Source organism: Aethalodelphis obliquidens, unplaced genomic scaffold (genome assembly GCF_003676395.1).
Source record: "Aethalodelphis obliquidens isolate GAN/ISIS:26980383/991018 unplaced genomic scaffold, ASM367639v1 scaffold20, whole genome shotgun sequence".
Classification (NCBI taxonomy): domain Eukaryota; kingdom Metazoa; phylum Chordata; class Mammalia; order Artiodactyla; family Delphinidae; genus Aethalodelphis; species Aethalodelphis obliquidens.
The window spans coordinates 6,504,838-6,524,977 of record NW_020837964.1 but is presented as its reverse complement, the minus strand read 5'-3'; the positions used below and the strand labels follow the sequence as shown (position 1 = coordinate 6,524,977).

Here is a 20,140-nt window from a genome sequence, read left to right as displayed (position 1 = left end):
TTCTGCACTGAGAGATAAAGAACCTGAGCTTCATTAAGTCCTGTGACCAGGTGTGCAGTTTTTGCTGGGAGATTGTGAGTTCAAGTCGCACCTGAAGTGTGGCTGGGTTCCAGTCCCATGCAAAGGAGTGTGGTTCAGAGATTGTGGGTTCGAGTCCCAATCTGAACTGTGCAGTTTCAACAACAATTGTAAGTGATTAAATATATCAAAATTTAAAGCAAAGAGGCATAGGTTACCATTTTTTCTCTAGCATGGTATCATCTACCTGAAACTTAAAAAATACCGTCTCATTAATCTCCAAAATATACAAACAGCTCATGCAGCTCAACATCAAAAAACAAACAACCCAATCAAAAAAATGGGCAGAAGACCCAAATAGACATTTCTCCAAAGATGACATACAGACGGCCAAGAGGCACATGAAAAGATGCTCAGCATCACTAATTATCAGAGAAATGCAAATCAAAATTACCATGAGGTATCACCTCACATGGTCAGAATGGCCATCATCAAAAAAATCTACAAACAATAGATGCTGGAGGGGATGTAGAGAAAAGGGAACCCTCTTGCACTGTTGGTGGGAATGTAAATTGATACAGCCACTATGGAGAACAGTATGGAGGGTCCTTAAAAAAATAAAAATAGAATTACCATATGATCCAGCAGTCCTGCTACCGGGCATATACCCTGAGAAAACCATAATTCAAAAAGACATGCACCCCAATGTTCACTGCAGCACTATTTACAATAGCCAGGACATGGAAGCATCTGTCCATTGACAGATGAATGGATAAAGGTGTGGTACATATACACAGTGGAATATTACTCAGCTGTGAAAAAGAATGAAATAATGCCATTGGCAGCAACATGGATCATACTGAGTGAAGTCAGAGAGACAAATACCATATGATATCACTTGTATCTAAAACATGACACAAATGAACTTATCTATGAAACAGACAGACAGAGAAACTTGTGGTTGCCAAGGGGAAGGGGAGTTGGGGGAGGGATGGAGTGGGAGTTTGGGGTTAGCAGATGCAAACTATTAATATACAGCATGGATAAACAACAACGTCCTACTGTATAGCACAGGGAACTATATTCAATATCCTGTGATAAACTATAATGGAAAATATGAAAAAGAATGTATATATATGTATAACTCAATCACTTTGCTGTACAGCAGAAATTAACACAACATTGTAAATCAACTATATTGCAATTAAAAAAAAAAGAGTTGGTGTCTGGATTAAGCTTTGCCACTTCCCAGCCAAGTGACTTTGGGTGACCTTGGGCAAGAATACTCCACCTCCCTAGAGCTCCATTTCCTCACGTGTACACTGGAGATGATAAAAAGTGCCCACTTTTAAAGCATTGAGAGAATTAAATGAGCTTAAGAAATATAGAGAGTCTTACACATAGTCATAGCTCAACAAATAGTAGCAATTAACTAGTAAGAATGACCTTCTTTGAATAATTTCGTTAATGAGAGTGATGGATTACATCCATCATTATCCCAGTGATAAACATGCCCAGAGGCAAAAATCCCCTGAAGAAGTTGCATGACCCCAACTCAGTGAGGGTGTTGTAACTGCCCCAGCAACACAGCAAATAATTTCTCTTCAAAGCTGGGCAGCATTTCATACTAGCTATTCAGGACACTAGCTCCTAGACGTGGTTAAGAGCGCATGGCAACTCATTCTAATAACAAAATCTAAAAATATGTATTGGTAAGAAAGTATTTTACTTTTAGATCTGTAATAAGGCTCCCCTGGAGGACCGGAGAAAAATAATACATCTAGAATATTTGCCAGGATTAAAATTCGACATATTAGTAATGAAGAATTTTTTAATTACTTGCATGCTTCAACCAGCTGTTAAAAATAAACATTGCAAATTACTGCAGATCAACCCCTGTTGGCTGAAAGACACTTGCCCAGGTCATTTTGTTACATGTGATTTCTTGGTAGTAAGCTAGATTTTTCCTCCGTCATAATTACTTGAGTTCAATAGCAGAAGTATCTTCCCTGGTGTGCATGGAGTTCTTAAATACAGAAGGGTAACGTCGTATGGATTTGCATAGCTTAGAGATGCTGTGGTCTGGTTGACTCCATTTCTGGTTAGATTTTCAATAGCAAATGGCTCCTTTGTGCCCAAAAGATCAGGTAACCAGGCCCAACCGGATGGGTTGCTAAAGGAGCCTTTTGGCCAAGGGAAGCAGGTTCCAGGTGGCCTGGAGGAGTCAGCACTGAGAAGTAGTGTGCTTGTCAGTCAACAAACAACTGGGCCTATTGTTGAAAAGAGGACGCAGGAGGCCACCTGAGTCTAAGGTCCTTTGGTGAGCCCCATCTCCCCCTCCATTCATTCAGCAAAGGTGTGCTGAGCACTTGCTGTAGCAAAGCACTGGAAGGGGAAGAGCAATGAGAATTCAGGAGCCGCTCACTTAGCGTCTTGCAAAGGGAGCACGTGTTTGTTATCTGGCAGCATTTTCCACCTCCTTGTTGGAAGATAAGAAACACCTGGAGTGCAGATTCCCAACACACACAGACCCGAACCAGAACCGCCAGGGGAAGAGTTCAGACTTTGCATGTATTTACGCATATATATATTTTCTTGTGTGTGTGTTAAAGTATACATAAGCGTTCTGCAACTGTTGGTTCAATTTCCTCCCAGTTTAGTGGTTGTTTTGGCAAAGGACTGACCCTAGAGCTTCCCGCTCTCCTATTCTGCATGACATCACTCCTCTGGAACCTGTATTTTCTTTTCTTTTTTTTAATCAAAACTGTATATATTTAAGGTGCAAAACATGATGACTTGATATACATAGACAAAGTGAAATGATTACTACAGTCAAGCTAATTAACATTTCTCCTCGCATAGTTAGCTTTTTTGGTCACGAGAGCCTCAGAAATAAATCTAGAGACTTATATTTAATATACAGCATGATGACGGTGGTTAATAATACTGTATGGAATACTGTCTTTTTAAATACTATATTTTTAAACTCGGGCCTCCAGTGTTCTCTTTTTCAGGTAGGGGTGGGAGCTACAGGTTTAAAGGAAGGAATAACTGGGATATCAGAGTCGTAATCTCAGGTGAGGTCACTTGGCTGATAAATGCATTCAGCCAATCAACAAGCATTTATTGGATCGATGAAGGAACATGTTCTCTGAATAAAGAACTCAACAAAACAGACGTGGTCCCTGCGCTCACAGGACGCCAAAATTCCGAGGAACAAACTACTTGGTCAAATAATTTTCTTATCATAGGACAAGAGAGGTTGAACAAGACTGCTTCAACACGGGCCCAGCCCAAACATACACGACTCTAGGAAAGGAAATTAGTCCGTTCTGGAAGAACTCCAGCAAATGTTCAGTTCCCCAGGAGCTAAAAGAGGCCCCCTTTTTAAGGAAGAGGGCACACAGGAGAATGGAATGTCTTTGGAAACCACAGAGTATGTTCACCTGTGCCCAGGAGTGGGCTGTGGAGACTATAAGTCAAGACCTTTTCCAATTCATGGAGAAAAACCCAACTCAAAAGACTAAGCAGAAAATAAAATATACCGAGACTCACATGACAGCATGATCCAGGATGAAGTTAGCCTTGGGCACGGGTGGGTGGCAGAGTCGCAGTGACGTCTTCAAGGAACTCCTCTCTCTCCATTTCTTGGTCCGGCTGTACTTAATTCATAGCTGGGAGCCAGGAGCCCAAACATTATCAGAATTCAGTCTCTCCTTCGGCGTAGGCCAGTCCACGGTATCCCCAAAGCCTATCCACCCCACAGAAGCAACCTCCGCAAAATGACTTTCCCTCCAGAGCTTTCGGAGAAAAGTCGAGAGGAGGACGCTCATTGGCTCACTTTGGCCCAATGACTGCGGTCAGAAGGATGACAGCCTTCTGATTGGTCAGGCCTTGCAAGTGGAGGTCAGCCCTACCGAAGGGCTGGGAATGGGTTTCTGGCTTCGAAAAGGGGAGTGGAGTGTCATCTGCCACAGCAAGGGATGCTAGCAAACAGTGGCAGTTTTAATAAGCCACGAACTGCTGGTGTGAGCTGCCACTGCCGGCTAACGGGGGCCATTAGCTCCAGGGTGCACAGCTGGGTTGAGGGTGGGTGCGAGGAGGGAGGTAGAATTCTGCAGGCTATTTCTTCCAACGTGTCTGTAAGGCTAGGGGAACTGCTGGAGATTTGGAAGGAATGCAAGGTAGACGTTGCCCCAAGAATTGTTAGTAAACCAATTAAATCTATGACAAAGCAATACTGGCTTTCTTACAGTCACCATGTTAAGTGATTTAGGAAAATTAAACCTCTTGAAAAGAATCCCTGGGCCTACTCTGTAGGCTTGAGAAATACTATAGCCTAGGTAATTTGGTGTCAGAATTAGTCATTTGGCCCTCGGGTAACTGCTACAATTCGTAACAGGGCACCCTCTGCCACCCATGACGGGAGCAGCACGAAGGACATCAGGGACTTGAACAGGCGTACTAGGCCCCTCTTCCTTTTTGCAGACATGGGCAGCTTTGGCATTACCTTTGGGTTCCATGACAGGAGTCTTTGTCACATGGTGTGATCCCCCAACAGGCTTACAATAACTGCCCACCTACTCCTTGGAAGCAGAGGTTGGGGTGGCAGTACTGGGAGGCTTATGCCCAGGCATCTAGGAGAGCCTCCATACCCACAGTGTGGCCATCATTTCATGGCTCTGTGCAAGTTTAGGGATTCCACCCACGGTTGAGGAAAGGGGAGGAAAGTTGGGAACCGTAGAATAATGGAATTCCTCAACTGCAGTATCTCCTGACCTTAGAAAGGAAAGCAGTTGCCTTTCAGATAATAGATTGAGTTCTTTAAAGTGGTCACTTTCGGCTCAGATATGGAGGGAGTGCCACCACATCATATGCAGAATAACATTACTTATTTATTAGACTTCATCTAGTCTTGACTTAGTCAACACACAATTCTAATAGGTTGGATATTTTCCCAGTCTTCAAGAGATTAGAAACAGTAAGTTATATACGCGATAGAAAGGGGTAGTCACCCTTAGAAAGAAAAATAGCATTAATTCAACAAATACTTACTGAATTCCTGTATTGTACTAGGCATTAGGGGTACAATAGCAAGCAATATGAAGTTCCTGCTCTCGTGGAGTTTACAGGCATTCCACAAATGATTACTCAAACTATTACAGTTGTGATAAAGGCTATAAAAGCAGGGCGTTATGAGGGCTTGTAGCAGGAGGACCAAGCCTAAATTGTTAGGATCATAGAATGCCTCTGGAAGAAAATTAAGCTGAGATATGAAATAAATATTATAAGGTCAATAAGTGGGGCAGGAGGTGTGAGAAGCTTGGAACTTAGGAACCTGCAAGACGCCAGTGTAGCTGGGCAGAGAAGGCAGCATAGTGTGAGATGAGCAGGGAGCAGTAGGTGGGGCTCAGATCAGGCAGAGTCTCGGGGTACAGTGAGGATTCTCAACCTAAACCTACAGAGAGTTTCAAGCAGGGAAGTGACGTAGCTTACATCTTTATAGGACCACTCTGCTTGGTATGTGGAGAATGGATCCAGGGATGGAGGGATGCAGAAGTGGATGCACATGGAAGAGAAAAGAGGCTATCGTTGGAGCCTAAGGGGAGAGAAGCAACACCTGTACACTGGGCGTGAGCAGAAGGGAAGATCAAGGGCTAAAGGTGGATTAGGTGTGTCAAGTTAACGGGAGGCAGGGGTCAAAGATTATCCCAGATTTCTGGCATGAGAAATTCAACCCTGGTGACATCTGTTAAGGAAAGGAACCCTGTAAGAATCTGGAGGGATTGTGAATTCCACCTTGGATACGTTGACTGAAAGGTGCTTGTGAAATATCCAGGCGGACATGCAGAGGTGGCTGGCTGGGTGGGTCTGGAGCTGAGAAGAATGGTCTGGGCCGGAACTATAAACGTAGTAGTATGTATTCAGAATAGAGATGGAAATTAACACCAGGGGCTTGAACTAGATCACTTAGGGAGAAACTTTGGTGTTAGCAGAGGGCCTAGCACTGAGCACTGAAGAAATCTACCATGTAAAACTGGTGTGGAGGAGATGGGAAAACTGGTGAGATGCAGAAATGTGGCAGCAGTCTCCCACATGGCCTCCAACAATCCCCACCTCCCGGTATTCATGTCCTTGAGTCTCCTCCCATGTGGAGTAGGGCTAACCTGTGTAGCTCATATATTATGGAAATGACAGTGCACGACCAAGGTTGTAGCTAAAATCTTTTAAGACCCAGGAGAGACCTAAGGGGGTGCCTCAGAGGGCTGTTCAAACAGCAAGGCTTCTAGGAAGCTTAAGGGCACTTATCCCTCAGCAGTCTGAGCAGAAACCCCAAGTAGAGAAGAATGTATCTCAAAGAAATTTGTGGGTGTGGCTTTTGCCTAATGGAGTGAACTGCAGTGAAGACTCAGAGGAGACACATAGTGTTCAGAATCATTAGGACTGACAGGGATACGGTACAAAAGGCAAAGAGGCTTTGGACACCCCAAATTCTACTGGGTGGAAGCAGGCTGAGAAAACTGTGTAGCTGTATACGAGCTACCTTTCCTGGAAAAGGAAGGATGAGTCAGAGGGTGCAGGCCAGCCTCCAAGATGGCCCCCAACACTCCCCTTCCTTCTGGTACTCATACCGTCGGGTAGCTGCCTCCCACACTGAAAAGGATTGACCTGTGGGAACTGTGTATATTGTGGAGTGCAGTGTGTGACTTCTGAGGGTAAGTCATGAAAGACACTGCAGCTTCCACCTTGCATTCTTGAATCACCTGCTCTGGGGGAAGACAGCTGCTGTGTCATGAGGACATTCAAGCAGTCCAACAGAGATGCTCACGTGGTGAGGAACTGAGGTCTCCTGCCCACTGTCACGGGGATGATCCTGGAAGTGGATCCTCTAGCTTCAGTCAAGCTTTCTGATGACTGCAGCACCAGCTGACATCATGAGATGACCCTCATGAGACCATAAGCAAAAGCTTACCCAGGTAGGCCACACGCAGATACCTGACCCACAGAAACTACAAGGTAATGTTTGTTATTTTAAGATATGTCTTGAGGTGACTTGTTATGGAGCAATAAATAACTAACACAAGGAGAAAGGCCAAAAGAGTTCAAGTGCATGAAAAGTAAAGGAACTGTGTTTCAAGGAGAGGGCGGACAACTGTGTCAAATGTTGCAGAAAGGCCAAATGTCTCATACCTGGATAACAATAAGGCCCACTTATCAATCCTGAATTTCATTTAGACACCTTGATTGTGTAAAACAAGAACAAAACAAGAAACACACCCCCCTCCCCGTGCTCAGTATACCTAGTTTAAGAAAACTGAGAAATGTCTATCATTCTTTTGAAGGACTTCATTAAAAACATGTTTTGAAAGTCTGTGAGACCTCTCAGTAACAACGGATCAATGTTTTCCTGTACTTACCTGGTTTCTCAGTCACCTTTGCGTATGGACACACCATGCCATTACTGGACTGTAAGTCTGTGAAGGGCAGAGAAACCTGCCCTTTAGCACCTGGAGTGTTACATATGCTGTAGGTACTCAGACAACTTCACTTCAGACTAAAAAGCAAAAGCATCTCATGATATAAAAGACCCTACAGTTACTCTACTAAAAACAATCACTACCACCACCTCATATTCACACTGCAATTTATATATTAGAAGTACTTTCGCTGCGTCTTATTTTACGCACACAACAAACCCTGTGTAGAAAGGGCAAATACAGTCATTCCTACTTCCCAAAGGAGGCAAATGAGGCCCTACAGAGGCTTCAGCTACTTGGTTAAGGCCACACAAGATATTCATGGTTACAGGTCTTCTGGTATCAAGCTGAGCGCTTTTCCCAAAACAGCCAGGTGGCAGGTGCCAGGGCCTATTTCTCCAGCATCCTCCTCCTACAAATACTCTCAGGACAACTCTAACATGACTTTCCACAGCCATCTGTCCTTCTTAAGATGTGTGAATACTGTCCTTTCTATAGCTGGACTCATGGAATGGGTAAAGACTCTGGGTCTTCTTTCCACTTTCGTTCCCATGCAACAGTGCAACCTGAACGTGTGCCACAGCGGTCACCGGGGTGGCCAGACGATGCTGCCATCATTCAGAACATTCCTCACTGGAAGTGGCCTTCAGAGAACCGAAATTCTTCCCAATAAGAAAACCAGTCTATCGCTTGAGAGTTATGCTTTATTTTTTAATTGCAAATGGCATCATTAGCTTGAACATCCTCATGAATCATCAGCTTTTTAGCTGTTTCCTAGACTTCGATCTCTCCTCAGAGACCACAACTTTACAAACACTGAATATATTTAAACACGCTCGTTACAGACTCTGAGGACACACCACAAAGGCATTCCAGAAAGGTCAGTCGCATCAGCACCCTCTAAACAGAATACCCTGAGGAAGAAAACCCTCATAAGGAATGCATAATAACAATATTGATAAAAATAATGGCTTAGGGCTTCCCTGGTGGTGCAGTGGTTGAGTGCCCTCCTGCCGATGCGGGGGACGCGGGTTCGTGCCCCGGTCCGGGAGGATCCCACATGCCGCAGAGTGGCTAGGCCCGTGAGCCGTGGTCGCTGAGCCTGCGCGTCCGGAGCCTGTGCTCCGCAACGGGAGAGGCCACGGCAATGAGAGGCCCGCATACACCAAAAAAAAAAAAAAAATGGCTTAAGCGTGTTGAGTGGCACTTTATATGCCTTGTCTAATTTAACCCTCAAAAGAATCCTGCAAGGCAAGAGAAAGGTCTATTTGTGATTTGTGTCAACATCAACATTACCATGTGGTCACACAGGCATAACACCCTTACATCACAAAGGGCAAAAGCTAATTCCCAAAACGCACGCTGTGAACAGCAAATACCTCCTCTGTGACGGCCGCCATCTCCTCAGAGGCTTGGGCTGTAGGGATGTAGCCCAGTTGGTGTTTTTCACACATTTTCAAGCCTGTTAGCATCCTGCCGTTCCCGTATCAGTGTGTGTTTTAGCCCGCGTGAAGCAGATACCGAGTGTACGGAATGGAAGTAAGTACATTTTTGGCTTCTGAGAAATTCAAGCAAGACATTCCCCATCTAAGCAAGTTTAGCTCTATGGCTCCAGAGTGACTTGTACTGTACTGATCGAAAGAAGGACCCAAGGAACCAAATCTCAAACTTATCTTTTTTTTTTAACATCTTTATTGGAGTATAATTGCTTTACAATGGTGTGTTAGTTTCTGCTTTATAACAAAGTGAATCAGTTATACATATACATATATCCCCATATCTCTTCCCTCTTTCCCTTCTATTTCTCCCTTCATGATTTGTGCAAGGAGGTAGGAAATGAAGACTTAATCCAAGAATCTATTCTTAAGCAGCGATTTGGAGATCCAAAATCTGACACCAGGTCTATCTGTCTGTCTATCTATCTGTCTGTCTATCTATTTTTCAAACCTGTGTGGCTTTTTTTTCTATCAATTTATTTATTTATTTTTGCTGCGTTGGGTCTTCGTTGCTGTGCGCAGGCTTTCTCTAGTTGCGGCGAGCGGGGGCTGCTCTTTGTTGCAGTGTGCAGGCTTCTCACTGTGGTGGCTTCTCTTGATGCAGAGCGCGGGCTCTAGGCGCACGGGCTTCAGTAGTTGTGGCACGCGGGCTCAGCAGTTGTGGCTCGAGGGCTCTAGAGCGCAGGCTCAGTAGTTGTGGCGCACGGGCTTAGTTGCTCCGCGGCACGTGGGATATTCCTGGACCAGGGCTTGAACCCATGTCCCCTGCATTGGCAGGCGGATTCTTTACCACTGTGCCACCAAGTCCAAAACCTGTGTTTCTTAAAAACCATCTCAGCAAGTGTGATCAGTTCCTTATTTCTAGCTCCTCCTTTACACTGACAGAATCACAGAAGGCGGCAGCCATGCGAGAACCGCTATAACCAAGAGTACGACCAACAGCCCATCCCAAACAAGACACTCAGAGTCACGACTTCCAGGACTTCTGCCATGACCATGGGCTTTAAACCATTCTACTACTTCCTGGAGGTCAAATGGCTGAGCCTCATAACCTAGCTCCTTCTTGGCTTTCTCTAGGCTAAAGTAATGTGTGACGCCGGTTTTGTAAACTTCAGTGCGGGTGAGGAAGGGCTGGAAGTTGTACAGTCGACCCAGAATGAAGTGGGCCGTCTCGGTTAGGAAAGCAAAGTAGTATATGAGAGTCAAGGGCAGGCGGATGGATGGGAACTTGTAGCCCAGGCCCTCAACCAAAGGCCGGAAGAACTCAAAGTTGTTCACAGGTCTGCCATCTGAGATGAAGTAGGGCTGCCCAGAGGCAATGTGGCCCTTGTCAGCTTTCAGGGCCACTGAAGCCAGAATGTGAGCCTGCACCAAGTTATCCACATGGACAAATTCAACCAGACTCTTGGGGTCTCCGTACACAAACTTGAACAGGCCCTTCTCAATGTAGCTTACTATCCTGGGGAGGTGCCTCTGTTCTCCAGGCCCATAGATGCCAGCCGGCCTCAGAGCACAGGTTCTCAAGACCCCATCACTCCTTTCCAGGGCTGTACCATTGGCCTCCAGCACCTTCTTCTCTGCAACAGATTTGGTCCGAGAGTAGTGATCAGGATGGAGGTGAAGAGGTAGGTAAGGCAGAGATTCATCTCCATTTCTGATAACTTGACCTCCGAAGATGACATTGAAGGTGCTCGTATAAACTAACCTTGGCACCCCTCGCCTCCTGCAAGCCTGGAGGATGTTGTCTGTGCCCCCCACGTTCACTTCTTCAATCAGGTTTCGATTCAGTTGCTCGCGCCCTGACATACCGTAAGAGGCAATATGGAACACACAAGCGACATCCACATCCTGGAAGGCTTTCTCTATGTCAGAGAGGTGGCGGATGTCTCCGTGGATAAACTTGATTCCTTCTGGAATGGTTTGAGCAGGGCTGCTGATGTCAAACAGAATCACACGGACTCCCTTCTGGTTCAGAGCACAGCCTAGGCTGAAACAAGCAAGAGTAAAAGTCAGATCAAATCACTTTTAAGCTGTGCCTAGGAGAAGTGTGTAAAATAATTTTCCCAGTCTTCTTGGCTTATCCTGAGCTCCTCACTTTACATGTTCACTGGTACAAGTCTTACTTATGCAAATATTCAAAAATGAGAATCTTCACATTCACTTAAATTAAAATGAGAGAGGCTTTATCTTCAAAGACGGTGATGTCTACATGTTACATTCCCCCACCCCCCATTCTAGGACCCACCATCTATTCTTCAGAATATTTATGAATGATAAGGTAATTGTGAAAAAACAGCGATTATGTTAAATTGTTTTCGGTGGTGTGCATATCTCCCCTCCCGCATTCAATGGCTTTATAAAGAATTTTTCTTAAAGCAGCATGTACCTGTAGTTCTCCATTTCAGTATCTGAGCCGTGGGCAACACGGTTCATTCCTGGTTTAACACTATATAAACAAGTAAAAGTCTACACTGCATTAGTGTGAGCTGAAAGCTATACTTTTCCCAGCAACTACCAATAAAATAATTCCATGGACATATTTTGCAGATGCACTGACCGGAAGCCAAAATAGCCACCTCCTCCCGTAACGAGGACTGTTTCCTTCAGAGAGTTTTGGGAATCCATATATGGCAGTCAAGGATAACTGGACCTATAAGAAAGTAGTACGCATCACTGTTACTGATCCAGACGCAAATGTGATTGTCCCTCATTTGGGGTTAACAAAAACAAAAAGGCAATACGCTCGAGTAGAAAGAAAAGCTAAGACCTGGGTTCCCGTTATGGCTTTGTGACATTAACCAACTCCTCCCCACACCCCTCCTTTCTCTTCTTGGGCTTCACATTTCTACCTGTGAATCATGGGAACAGTAATATCTGCCCTGACTGCCTGGCAAGGTCAATGTGAAGGTTAAATAAGATAATGTACATGGGAGTGCTTTGAAAACCACAAAGCACTCTCCAAATGTAAGGCATTTATTCTGAATCCTCGGAAAATTAGAGCCTTTTGGAAAAGAAGTCGTTCACATTTGGTAGGGAGAGGCATCTTCCCCACACACCAGAAGAAACTCCAGGACAGAACTTTAAAGCAATTTCCAACATCTTTGTTTTTAAACAGCACACTACAGCACAGTTTAATACTGGTGTTTTGGGACTTCCCTTGTGGTGCCATGGTTAAGAATCCTCCTGCCAATGCAGGGGACATGGGTTCAAGCCCTGGCCCGGGAAGATCGCACATGCCACGGAGCAACTAAGCCCGTGCGCCACAACTACTGAGCCCGTGTGCCACAACAACTGAGCCCGTGAGCCACAACTACTGAGCCTGCGAGCCACAACTACTGAAGGCCGTGCGCCTAGAGCCCGTGCTCTGCAACAAGAGAAGCCACAGCAATGAGAAGCCCGCGCACCGCAAGAGTAGCCCCCGCTTGCCGCAACTAGAGAAAGCCTGCGTGCAGCAATGAAGACCCAATGCAGCCAAAAATAAATAAATAAATAAATTTATTTATTTATTTTTAAAAAATACTGGTGTTTTATTAACCCTATATGTAAAAAAAAAAAAAAAGGTGGGGGGGGGACAAAAACATCCTTTGTGTAGCAAACCATGTTCCCCCACCCAGGAAATCTTCTAAGTACAGCATGTGCTCAATACCTATGGGGATCTTGCTTCTCCCTCCCTCCGCTTCTATGCTAAAATAATAATTATTTTTATATTTTTATTATTTTCTCAAGGCTCCAAGAGCCCTTTCTCTCAAAAACAAGACAGAACAAGCAAAAAGTGGGCCACTCAACTCTTTCCACTTAAGAAGAAATGGAACAGGAGGCATGCGGGTCCTCAAATGTGTTGGGAATACATACACACACACACACACACACACACACACACACACACACACACTCACTCACTCAAGTCACTGGAGACACTCAGCGGTGTGGTTAGACAGGGAGACTGCAAGCAACCAAGAGCCCTATCACTTGGACAAGCTCATCCCTCTGTGCCTGTTGCTGCATCTAAAAAGCGGAGCTAATGATAAGCTCACAGGCTTATGGAGACCGAATGGGACAGTGTATGAAAAATGCCTGACATAGTGCAGGTGCTCCACGGATGTCACTTCTTGAATTTCCTTTTCTTCAGGCTCTAGAGTCTGGGGATTTGATTTTTCTCTTACATTCCCACATACCATGATTAGGTCTCTCAAAAGCACAGGGTTACAAAAAGTTTGTTGGGTTCTTCTGGAAAACTCTACAAAGGAGATGTGAGTGCCAGGAAAGACAATCAGATCATTCATGCAGAAACCAGTTGGTGTGACAGCTGAAGACAAGACTCAGCAAGTGACTGTCTCAGTGGCTTGAGGGTATGCAGAAGACTGAGAAATATTAGGAAAACTGAGCAAAATGATGTGGAGGATGGCTGATGGAGTCCAAGGTTTGACGAAGCAATTGCCGCTGCCACTGTGCTTACAAGAAAATCCGTAAAGAATGAACGTCCCGGCGTCCCTTTAATATACCCAACAGTGACCTTATGTTTCTATTATTTTCGGAGTGCAGAACACTCCCACTTGGATTTGGAGTAGGCATAAAACTTGCTGTAGTCAATTCTATCATTTAACGTAATCACGTGACTTTGTTAACAGATGCTGCTTCCAAACACAAAAGATGTCAGTCACTGACATTTCAACCCAGACTTCTTACTGTCACCATCACGACCTGGTGGCAACCTCCTTCTCTGACTTCAGCTCACTCTTCCACCACTGGTACTCTACCCTCCAGCCACCTGAACTTTTCCCCTTTTTTGAAGATGCCAAGCTCATCTGTGCCCTGAGGTCTACACACACTTCTTTTTTTTTTTTTTTTTTTTGCGGTACGCGGGCCTCTCACTGCTGTGGCCTCTCCCGTTGCGGAGCACAGGCTCCGGACGTGCAGGCTCAGCGGCCATGGCTCACGGGCCCAGCCGCTCCGCGGCATGTGGGATCTTCCCGGACCGGGGCACGAACCCGTGTCCCCTGCATCAGCAGGCGGACTCTCAACCACTAAGCCACCAGGGAAGTCCCTACACACACTTCTTGCTTCACCTCTGGTGAACCACCTCTGCACCAGATCTTCGCCTGGCTGCATCCTTCTCAATATTTAGGTCTGCTCAAGGGCCACTTACTCAACGCAAAGAGGTGTTTCTGATCACCCCTTCTCGAAGAGCTCTCCCTTACGTAAACGCTGCTCTGTTTTCTCCATCGCACATTTCACTATCTAAATTTATTTGTTTCCTTTTTGACTCCCGATCTCCTTCCAACAGAACGTAGGTGCCATGAGAACCGAGACCTTCAGCCTTTCTCACTGGCGTGTTCCCACCGGAACCTCAGAGACAGTAGATACTCACAAGTATTTGTTGCTTATGGATGATTTTGAACACTGTGAAATAATACATGCAATTTAGTAAAATGATGATGGGCACAAATTATGCAGGGCACTGCAGTGTCTAAGAGTCGTTATTATGTATGCCAATCAATGTTGCCATTTTAATTTAACATCTCTTAAAAATAAAAGTTCTGGCGTGAAAATGACATAAAGCAAAATGAGACAGAATTCCTGCATTCTGGAGCTTATGCTGGAGGAGAGAAGCTTCTACAAATACCTAAAGTACATGGCAAAAAGGAGAAACCAAGATTACTGCAATGTTGGTATAAACCAGGTGCCGTGGGGGCACCGAGGTCGAAGGGAGATGGGATAAGTTGATTCTGAAGGGCAGGTCCGAGAAGACCTCACTGAAGAGTAAGCACTAGAGCGGACCGGGGACAACAGGAGGACGGAGGCAGGCTGAGGCTAGGCAGAGGGCTACTACAGGCTGAGGGGACAAAACACATGAACAGAAGAGGAACAGGGTGGGCTTGTGTTGGGCAACCGATACGGGCGTGCAAACTGAAGCCGAAGTGTGTGGCTGGTGATTTAGGGCGGAAAGATGGCTGGAGTCGGCTTGGAGACAGCTTGGCATCCCCTTTGGGGGAGCCTGAACTCTATTCTATAGACCAGGGGTTCCCAACCCCTGGACTGCCAACCAGTACCGGTCCATGGCCTGTTAGGAACCGGGCCGCACTGCAGGAGGTGAGCGGCGGGTGGGAGGGCGAAGCTTCATCTGCAGTTCCCCGTGGCTCGCGTTGCTGCCTGAACCATCGCCCCCGCCCCCGGCCCCCAGTCCGTGGAAGAATGGTCTTCCACGAAACCGGTCCCTGGTGCCAAAAAGGTTGAGGACCGCTGCTCTAGACAACAGAGGGTCTTTGTACGTTTACGGAACATCGGGCTCACTTTGGTCCTTGTGAAAGATTAAGCTTTCCCTGGAGGAGGAAAGAGTCTAGGCAAGGGCCAATGAGGGTGAAATGCCAGGGTGCTCAACTGAAATTAGGATGAGGTGGCGGCAACAGGCGGGGCCCGGGTGAAGTGTGAGGAAGGTGATGTCATTAACCGAAACAGCCCACACGGGTTTTAAAAGTGCTCTGTTTGGTTAACAGGGTTTTCATTAAGAGGATGCCAGATAAAAAAGGTTAACATATTCTTAGCATCTCCACAAGAATTCCTCTGTAAGGAAATCAGAAAATGGACAAGGCCTCAAAGGGTCCAGTTAAAAATTTTCCAACAGAAATTCGTCCTAATCTTTCATTGTCCTTTGTTTTTTAAAACTGCACATTCCAGTCCAGTCATAAGACCACAGGTCAGTCATGGCTCATGTGCACATTAATCACGCCAGGAATGTACAAGTTCAAATTATCAATGCTTCAGGGTACCTGTCAGGCCTATTCATGCTACTCCTCATTACCTTCCAACTCGTCCAGAATGATCTGGGGCAATAACTGGTGTAACTGACCTGATTTGCAGGGTCAGACGCGTGGTGACGAGTAAGGAAAACGTAATCATTTCACAAGATAAACAGCAATGAAAGAAGCCTGCAACCTTCGCAGATGACCAGCCATTAACAAACGGTATCACCCAGAGGCCACCTCCTCCTTTCCTGGTTCCCTGCGTCAACGAGCACAGAAAAATCGCTGCAAACACATTTTGCAGGCAACCAAAAGAAATTCCCACGAACACTAAGCCAGCAGGGAGAAAGAGAGTGTACACAGTTTTCTCTCAATCAGCTGCCTGATTTTTCATATTTCATGGCTTCTGTTTTATTAGTTTCCACCTGATTCCTTCTAGGGCTGGGTACTCAGACCAGTGTTTATAATCTCAGTTTCTTTAAGGCTCTTCCAAAACGTGGCTTTGTTCAGTAGTTGCTTCCCTCTGGGTGGGGGGGAGGGTCACATGTGATCTGAGCCATCATTTTAGCAGATACAGGTTAAGGTTACGTACACGATCCAAAAAAAGGAATCTTAATTACAAACAAGAAAAAATGAAATTTAAAATCTGCCTGACCCCTTGATAATACTAAGATAGAACGAGGGTAATAAAATTGACATCTCACAGGGAAATTATGAGAAGAAACTCATAAAAATGACTGGGAGTACTTTAGATTTACAAAGACCTAATTAACTGCGAAGGATCAGTAATAAGAACCTTAACTTATGCACACAGTTCCTTCATCTCCAGGGTTCAACAGGACGATGCCACTAACTCTCTGGTATTATAATGCAATATACAAACCTAGGTGCCACCAGAGTACGGAACAGAGAGCAGAATTGAAGATGGCTTTCATAAAAACAAAAATTTACTGTATTTACTTTAAGGGAGATAAAAATATCTCCAGGTAGTTTAACCCTTTGATGGTGTGTTTTAAATTACTGCCCAAGTACTGACCAGAGGCAAAAGGTAACTGTGTTCTTACTGTATTGAGACCAGGAAAGTATATTGAGACTAGAGGGCTTAGAAATGGTGCTGTTGAAATTCCATATGTGACCTGAAAGTTATTTGTGTTCAATACAAAGCAGTCAAGGCCATAAAGATGAAGAAGTTAGAAACAATAAGGAGAGTCACCCTGATACAGGTAAAAGGATGTGAGGTGCAAAACCTAAAAGGCCAAACGCATTTGGGAAGAAAACTAAGGGCACAGCATTAAGTGGAAAGTTGATATACTCATGACAAACAGTGGTATTTGCACACACAGTTTTGAATACAACTGACGGTGGGCAGGGAAGCTAATTCTCATCACCTTATCTTCTCATCCAGCTACCCACTCAAACTCCTTTTGCCTAGATATTTGTTGCACAAAATATCCTTGCAATTATTCATGATGCTTATGATAAAAGTAATTACATAATTTTATAATCGGTATTGCCCACCTGCTTCCCAAACTACCACATAAACTCCATACAGGCCTAGGCCACTTCCCCAGGAATGTCTGCAGGAACGAGGAGTATTTGGTGGATCACACACCCGGTAAATCCAAATGCAGGGAATGCTCTGCAAACTTTTCAAATGCCCTTTTCTGCTGTACCTGCAAGTACTACACTTGTGCTTCCTCCCCTCTAGGTCAGCATGCCTGCCACTTCAACATATCAAAGTACTGTCATCTGGCATTTATTAAGCACTGACTGTGTGCCAGGCATCATGCTAGGCCTTCTCCACAAATCATTTCCCTTGACGCTCCTAACAACCCTCTGAGGCGAGTACTAATTGCTTAATCCCATTTACTGCAGCTAGTAGATGGGGGAGCAGGGAGCAGTACCTACTGGAACCCAGGTGCGTCTGACTCCACAGCTTACGCCTCAACCACAACAAGCACTCGGGGCTGTGCAGAGTCCCTGACCTGAAGCAGCCAAGTCAGTGCTGACCAGAGTCCTGTAGGGGCTTTAACAGCTAACATATTCTGCAACCTGAAAGGAGTCCTTCCAATTTCCAGCGGGGAGGCAGGAGGCGCCCCATCCCCTCCCATGAGGTAGAGTTTGGAGGCAGGGTTAAGCTTCCGAGGTTAGATATCAGAAAATCTGGGTCCTAGACTTGGTTCTCCCACCAATTCCCTGTGTGACCCTGGCAAAGTCACTGAACCTCTCTGATCCTGTTTCCTCCTTGCTAAAATGAAAATAACAACTATGGCTATATTTATTAGTTATTATGGGCTAGGTGCTTTAAGGTTTACCACTGAAGCCTCAGGACAATCTTCTGAGGTAGTTATTATCCTCAGCTTTTCAGATATGAGGAAAAGGCTTAGAGGTTAAGAACCTTGCCTACGCATAAATATATCCAAAGTAAATGAAATCACTATCTGGAAAAGGTACCTGCACCCCCTTATTCATTGCAGCATTATTCACAATTGCTAAGTCACAGAAACAACCTAAGTGCCCATTAATGGATGAATGGATAAAGGAAATGTGGGGGGTGTGTGTGTGTGTGTGTGTGTATATACACACACACACACACACACACACACACAATGAAATATTATTCAGCCACTGAAAAGGGGAGGAAATCCTACCATTAGTGACAACACAAATGGACCTTGAGGGCACTGTGCTAAGTGAAATAAGTCAAAGACAAACACTGCATGATATCATTTACACAAAGAACCTTAGAAAAGCTGAACTCTAGAAACAGAGAGCAGCCAGGGGCTTCGGGATGGGGGAAATGAGGAAATGTTGGTCAAAGGGTCTAAGAATTAAATTCTGGGGATCTAACATACAGCATGGGGACCATATTTAATGATACTGTATTACATGCTTGAAAGTTGCTAAAGGAGTCCATCTTTAAAGTTTTCACCATACACACAAAAAAACTGTAATTCTGTGAGGTGATGGAGATGTTAACTAACCTTATTGTGGTTATTATTTCACGATATATAGGCGTAACAAGTCATCACACTGTACACCTTAAAATTACACAATGTTATACGTCAATTATATCCTAGTAAAGTTGGAAAAAAATCTTTCAAAAACAAACAAACAAACTGGTCCACAAATTATGCAGGTGTCAGTGGCTGAGCTGGACCTAGGACTTGAAGCCAGGTCTGTAGGAGTCCCCAGCTGGCTTGGGACAATGCAGTGTTGTGCACTTCCCACGTTCATAATTTCTGTCACACCTGGTATCTCTGGTACTGTCTTCCCTATTGTGTTTCATTTAAAACTACTTATCTTTTAACAATAAATACGTTCATTTTAAATGGTAACCTTACATGGCCACTTAAATGGAAAACCAGAATCATTTGTCATCAAGAGAAGGTAATCTTTACCCCCAAAGTGCGATGAAAATTAAAAATGTGAATCAAGTCTAGCTCGATACAGATGCTTGTTGAAAGCTCTGAGCTTGGGGCCCAAATATCTTTTAAAAAAAAAGAAAACAAGGGCTTCCTTGGTGGCGCAGTGGTTGAGAGTCCGCCTGCCGATGCAGAGGACACGGGTTCGTGCCCCGGTCCGGGAAGATCCCACATGCCGCGGAGCGGCTGGGCCCGTGAGCCATGGCCGCTGAGCCTGCGCGTCCGGAGCCTGTGCTCCGCAACAGCAGGGGCCACAACAGTGAGAGGCCCGCGTACCGCACAAAAAAAAAAAAAAAAGAAAGAAAGAAAAAGAAAGAAGAAAACGAGAAAAAGAAGCTAGCCTGTGCTTGAGACCTTCGCGACATTCTAGAAAGCCACGCTGAGCCCCACTCCTTGGAATCCGAGAGAAGTAAAAAGGGGAGGACTTCGGTCATCATCACTCACGACCGCGCCCCGTACCAGAAGCCAGTGGGCTCGTCCCACCTGGGCTGCCACCCGGCGCAGGTACGGGCTGGGTCGCCCTCCGCGGGCCCCGACGCCCGTGCGAGCCTGAGCGCCCCCGCCAGCCGAGCCCAGGTCCCCGCGGAGGAGCGGCCCCCCCTCCCCAGGCCCACTCACAGTAGCAGAAAACGACAGCGACGCCGGGTCTGCTCGAGAACTTGCAAGCCAGGCCTATCACGATCGCTACCGCCCGCGCTCGGCGCCGGAGCCGTCAGACCGGCCACCTGGCTCCACTTCCGGGCCTCTCTAGGAAGCGCGGAGGTCTTCGCATCTCTATGATGTGCAGGTTGCTCGTCCACCGTCACCTGTGCATCATGCTCACTACATGAGTCTCCCCGACGTGTCCAACCCATGTGTTCCAGCTTCGCGGGAGCCCTTTCAGGGCACATCTACTGCTGTAACTACCTCCAATTTCTGCCTTTAGACTTGCACCTCCGTCTTTGTGCACCCCCAACGCTGAGCACAGGCAGTGCCTGATAAAT

General features: G+C 45.6%; 1 protein-coding gene across 1 annotated transcript; it reads right to left on the bottom strand.

The window, feature by feature from the left end:
• Positions 1 to 9,714: 9,714 nt before the first annotated feature.
• On the bottom strand, positions 9,715 to 19,891 carry SDR42E1 (short chain dehydrogenase/reductase family 42E, member 1). The gene is made up of 3 exons (XM_027119164.1): positions 19,776 to 19,891; positions 11,550 to 11,642; positions 9,715 to 10,979 (listed from the first exon to the last, which is right to left on the bottom strand). The coding sequence occupies exons 2-3, from the start codon at positions 11,615 to 11,617 to the stop codon at positions 9,866 to 9,868; spliced, it is 1,182 nt and encodes a 393-aa protein (XP_026974965.1). The 5' UTR covers positions 11,618 to 11,642; positions 19,776 to 19,891; the 3' UTR covers positions 9,715 to 9,865.
• Between the last annotated feature and the right edge of the window lie 249 nt (positions 19,892 to 20,140).

Coding starts and splice junctions, on each gene's coding strand:
- SDR42E1 (XM_027119164.1), bottom strand. CDS start 11,617: ATGGATTCCCAAAACTCTCTGAAGGAAACAGTCCTCGTTACGGGAGGA. Junction 10,980..11,549: donor GGTGGCTATTTTGGCTTCCG/GTCAGTGCATCT, acceptor TGCTTGTTTCAG/CCTAGGCTGTGCTCTGAACC.